At 60.5% G+C, this 5,204-nt stretch overlaps 1 protein-coding gene across 3 annotated transcripts in view; it reads right to left on the bottom strand.

Annotated features, from left to right (window-relative positions):
- Positions 1-450: 450 nt before the first annotated feature.
- SLC4A3 (solute carrier family 4 member 3) overlaps positions 451-5,204 on the bottom strand; it is a 20,618-nt gene continuing 15,864 nt past the window's right edge. For all 3 annotated transcript variants that reach the window (XM_034655253.1, XM_002924803.4, XM_034655254.1), the window contains 9 exons: positions 4,975-5,123; positions 4,587-4,781; positions 3,904-4,122; positions 3,469-3,558; positions 2,822-2,988; positions 2,097-2,350; positions 1,594-1,763; positions 1,234-1,407; positions 451-766 (listed from right to left, as the gene is read on the bottom strand). In XM_034655253.1, coding sequence (XP_034511144.1) covers positions 689-766; positions 1,234-1,407; positions 1,594-1,763; positions 2,097-2,350; positions 2,822-2,988; positions 3,469-3,558; positions 3,904-4,122; positions 4,587-4,781; positions 4,975-5,123 — 1,496 coding nt within the window. In that variant the 3' untranslated portion in view covers positions 451-688. The remainder of the gene's footprint in view (positions 767-1,233; positions 1,408-1,593; positions 1,764-2,096; positions 2,351-2,821; positions 2,989-3,468; positions 3,559-3,903; positions 4,123-4,586; positions 4,782-4,974; positions 5,124-5,204) is intronic.

The following is a 5,204-nucleotide window of genomic DNA, read 5'->3' as shown; positions in this document are numbered from 1 at the left end:
GCGTCTAGGGGATTGGGCTACTGTCCCTGCTCCTCAGAATGCCAGGGATCAAGAAAAGAAAACATTTTCCATTTCCTTCTACAGCCCCACAGCCGCTGGGGTCAATCTGATTTCTCTAATGGCTAAAGAGAAGCCACCTCCTCTCTCACCCCTCCCCCACGCTCTCCCTTCCAAGCAGGGGCTAGATTAGCCAGCCGTATGTGACCTTGAGCCAGACCTTGAGCCTCCTGCGTCCTGGCTGTACTTTCGAGGGCTCAAGAGTGTGATGATAAGGTCCAGCTCTGACCTTCTGTGGTCTTGATTCTCTCCCTTTCCCCCGAGAATTCTGTCCTTGCCTCAAACCTCTCCCTGGTTTTGATGACCCTGAAAAGAGAATTCTTCCAATTCCAGTTGGATAAGCATGACCAGACAGACCAGAGGTGGAACCAAGAAAGTGAGGCAGACACAAGACAAGGAGTGTGGTTATAATGAGCTCAAAGCCTGTGCCGTTCTGGTCTGTGAAGGGGCCTGGGTGAGCCAAGGTCGGTGCCCGGGGCAGAGTCAGCAGGCACTCTGGCCGCGGCGTGAGTGGTTCCAGCACGTCTCTGGGTTGGGAGGAGCCCACTGGCCCCAGGGGCTGGGCTCTGCCTGGGGCCCAGGTGTGGATCACTAAGGTGTCAGGGTCTCTGAGCGCCACCACGGCCAAGGGTCACACAGGCATGTGCAGCTCGTTGTACTCATCCTGGCCGTCCTCGTCAAAGTTCGGCTCAGCATCTTCGGAGTCCAGCTGCAGAGAGGAGAAGGTCGGGGAGGGGTGGGGAGGCGGCGCTCGCCCTCCCGCTCCCCCAGCAACTTCTCAGACCTCACGGTCTGCGGGGACCGTCAGGGACCGCAGCCCAAAGCACACGTCCCTCCAGCCAAAACCCTCAGGTCACCGCCCCAGTGACACCTCCTGATAATAGTAAAAACGAGAGCAACTCCCACTGCCCAGCTGTCCGCAGCAGTCCTATGCTTTACTTCACACCAAACCATCACGCTCAGCGCTTTACGGGCACTAGGTTTCAATCCTCGCCATAAGTCTATAAGGTAGACTCCATTATCAGTCCATTTAAGCAGACGGAAGTAAGATTCCAGGTGCTTACAGAACTTGTCTCCGGTCACACAGCTGGCAGGAGGCACAGCAGAGACTGGAAGCCAGGCCTCCCTGGTTCCAGGGCCCCTTGGGCGAACAGGGCCCCCAGCAGCTTCCCTTACCGCCTGCAGCTCCCTGTCCTGGAAAAGCCGGGGCAGAAGGCAACGCCTCAGAGGCACCGTGAGCAGCAGCAGGAAGGGAAAGGCGAGGGAGGCGGCCGTGGACTTGACCACCCAGAGCAGGGCGATGCAGCTCAGCTGGATACAGGTGAACAGGTGCATTCGCCACGTCTTCACCTGCAGAGCGGGTCTCAAGTGTCACGGAGCAGCGCCCAGCCCGCTCCCACCCCCACCTTTGGGGCCGGAGTTCCCCAGGTCCCCAGACTTACCCTCCACAGTCACTCTGTCCATCTCCAGCCCCGGCACCCCTCGCACCCCCTCCCCATCAGGCCATCTGCCCACCTCCACGCTGCCTGGCCCTACCTTGGTCACATAGGGTTGCTCGGGATGGTGTTTTGCCGGCATGAGGATAAGCAACAGACGCTGGGACAGCTGGATACCGGACAGGGACGTGACCCCCATGTACAGGAAAATCCCAAAGAGCACGGCCAACGGGATCCGGCGCAGCACAGCCCCCATGACGATGGACAGGCCTGGAGGAGATGACACAGACCTGCCTGACCCTTCGGACAGCCCCCATGACGATGGACGGGCCTGGTGAAGTGGGGACCGGCTGGGCCTCATTGCTACACACAAGAGAGGATGGAGCCGGACGGAGAACCCAGAAAGGGCTCAGGGTAAAAAGGCTCAGAGTGTCACAAGGCAGGTTGGGGTGAGAGCAGTGCTAGACACGATGTGTCAGGAGACACGGAGGGGCCCTGGGGCAAGCCTGGGAGAGAGAGCGGACGGAAGGCCACAGGGTCCATGAAGGCAGGTGTGCAGGGTGGGGGCTGGGGCCTTGCGAGGTGCAAGGCGGGTGCTCTCACCCACGAGACTGGCGATAAGCACTCCGGTGACCCGCTGCTCCCGCACCTCCTGGATCTGGGGCTTGTCGCCAGGCGCAATGGCAGTGCGCATAACCGTCAGGGCATTCACGTGCGTGACCGAGCGGACGGTGGCGGCCGTGAGCCAGGGCAACCCAAACAGCCCGCAGAGCCCACCCAGGGAGCCAATCAGCAGCAGGTCCAGGTGGAAGCCGGAGCCCTTGAGCAGCCTCCGGGCCTTCTGGCTGACGATGAGCCTGCAGGCACAGGACGGAAGTGCGGCTGAGTGGCAGGGATGGCAGGCTGGCCGCAGGACAGCATAGTGGGGAAGGACCAGTGCGGACTGAAGAACCCTCCCCGGGATCTGCCAGCTTCCTCTTCTAAGTTCCCAAAGTGATGTTCTCACCTCGAAGCACATTTGAGCTAAAACCTCATACTGTGGATATTTAAAACGCCACAAAAGCCAGATGCCAGATCTCACCACATTGTGGTTTAACCAAAATGAGACACATGTGAGCATCACTGGGTGAGAGAACACAGTGCCAGACTGTTGTGAGGACTGCCAAGTGCCACCCTGCACATGGTGGTGGGGACAGATGGAGCTCCTGTCACAGCACTGGAGGGAAACCGTGCCCCGGGCCATGTGCCCCCCCCCGCCCTTGCCACCCATCCCGCTGCCTTCCACTCCTCCCCAGCCTCCCCCACCCAGGGTCCCCCAGCCCTCTCACGCAGTGATTTGTGTCTCCATGAAGATCAGGATGAGGACCAGCAGGGCAGGGACAGCAGCTGCCACCATCATCCAGGGAGGGAAAGGACGGGTACTGCCCAGGGGTGGGATGAACCACGTGCGCTTATGGGGGGACGTCACTGAGAGCCCAGTGGGCACCGTCAGCTTCTGCATGGCAGGAAGGAAGACGGGGTTCGGGGACATAGCCTCCCCACGTAGCAGCTGCTCCCACCCAGCTCTGTTCCCAGTGCCAGGGCTCCAGAAAACCCGGATATGAACAGGTTTGGGGCAAATTGGTTTTCCATCTTCCGGAGTCCCTCCAAGGATTAGACACAGAACAGAGAATGACATCCTTTCTCCCTGAGCCCCAGGCACACCTGTCCTTTGGCCACCAGCTCCATACCTGCTCCAGGAGTCTAGGCTGAGGGTCACGCAGAGCCTCAGACCCCCGGCTGGCCTCATCTGCTGAACCACTCAGCTGCCCCCAGCTCACCCATCCCTGTGCGGCCCCAGCAGGTCACCACTTCACTAAAAAAGCTGAATTCTGCCCGTGACCGTGGCCACTGCGGCAATGGGAACGTGTCGTGGCCTCCCTCCCGAGACTCTGGGGTGAGAACCCGCTGCTGGAGGGAGGCGGGGCTTGCTCACCTGCGTGTAGGTGTCTGTAATGGAGTAATCCACTAAGACCATCACCAGAATGGAAATGGGGATGCCAAAATCCCCAATGATGCGGCGAGCCTTGAGAGGGGCCAGTGCGGGAAAGGAGCAAAGGGTAGAAGTGAGGTCAACAGACTAACACAGGGACTTATTACTCCCAACTCTCTCGGGTCTGAGCTGGAGCCAGAAATCCCCCGCCCCGCCCCTCTAAATCCCACAGGTGCTGCCCAGCTCAGCAGGGCATTCCTGGCCTGATTGAACTTCTCTGAAGCTTCTGACCGGGAAGTGACTGCACAGATAGGGTTTAGGTCCATCGGTTGACTGGGAGAAGGGGAAAGCCCCCCTCTGGAGTGGAGACTGGCCGTGAGGGCAGGAACTCGGGGGGCAGGGGAACCCACAGGGGCTCCCCGCTCCTCAGCCACACACCTTGCCTCCCAGGAAGCGGCTGTTCCTGAACTTCCGCAGGAAGAAGGCAATGAGAAAGGTCCCAAGCATGAGGATGAGGGAGAGCAGAGCCGTGTTGGGCTGGTTCCTCGGGCCAGCCAGCCCCTCAGTGGGGGGCACGGCACTCCCGTTTAGCTCTAGCCCAGCCTTCGATGTCCCCTCAGGGGGGTAGAATGGCAGCAGTGGGTGCTCCGTGAACACCTGTGTGGGTTACAAGGTTGCCCTAGCGCTCACCTGGGCAGGTGACCCTAATTCTATCACCCTGATTTCATAGCGCTGTGGGGAGGAGTGCTGACCCCTCACACACCTGGCCAGACAACAGTATCACAGGATATGCAGCCACATCTCACACACACACACACACACACACGTACACACACACTCCTCTACGAAAGGACCCCCATAGCGCTGACATTGCCCCACACCATCACATACTGGATGAATCCTGCTGGAGTTCTAACCTGTACCCTCGGGGTGGGACTCCCTGCCCTGCAGCTCTGACCTAGCCCAGGGTGTCCCGACCCCCCACGCCCACACCCAGCAGAGCCCTCCTCCTCGTCCCCTCTGCTCCCAATGCTCCATGCTGCCCCCTCCCATGCTCTCCCCACCAGGGCGATGCCCAGCACCCCCCCAAGCCCACCCCCAAGACCTCTCTGGACCACCACCTTGTAGAGCTTGTGGAAAGTCTCATAGATGAAAATAAGCGAGATGAGGAAGGCGAAGATCTCCTGGGTGAAAGGTGAGATGTAACGGACCAGGAAGCTGCCTTCAGCGGCCACCAGGGCAAGGACAAAGACCACCAGCCAGAGGCCAACCCACACGCGGCCGGTGAGGTACTCCAGGTCCTGGGCTCGGCAGAACTGGAGGCCAGGAGGGAGGTGTGGTTACCCATGGCAGTCTGCCCTGGACATCGGGCCCCCTGGAATGGGACAGGGTGGGGGCGGAGTGGGGGGGACCCTCAAGAGGGAGGAGGGGAGAGACTGCAGGGCCCCATCACCTGGGCTGAGAGATGGGACATGAGATCTCGGGGGGGGGGCAGGGGAGGGCTGTCACCTTGAAGAAGGCTTCTTCGAAGACCAGCAATGGCCCTGAGAAACCAACCACAAGCAGTGGCTGGGCCCCCAGCAGAGAGAAAAGGACGCCAAGCACCGCAGTGGACACAATCAGCTCGGACACGCCCATCAGCCCCTCAGTCTTCTCCCCTGGTGCGGGCAAGGGTCAGCGGGAGGGTCCTGCCTGGCTCCTTCTACCAGGCCCCTCCTCTTCATCTAGCCCACCCTGAC

Source organism: Ailuropoda melanoleuca, chromosome 2 (genome assembly GCF_002007445.2).
Source record: "Ailuropoda melanoleuca isolate Jingjing chromosome 2, ASM200744v2, whole genome shotgun sequence".
In the NCBI taxonomy this organism is placed as follows: Eukaryota; Metazoa; Chordata; class Mammalia; order Carnivora; family Ursidae; genus Ailuropoda; species Ailuropoda melanoleuca.
Note: the sequence above shows the minus strand (reverse complement) of the source record. Positions and strands in the feature narration are given on the sequence as shown.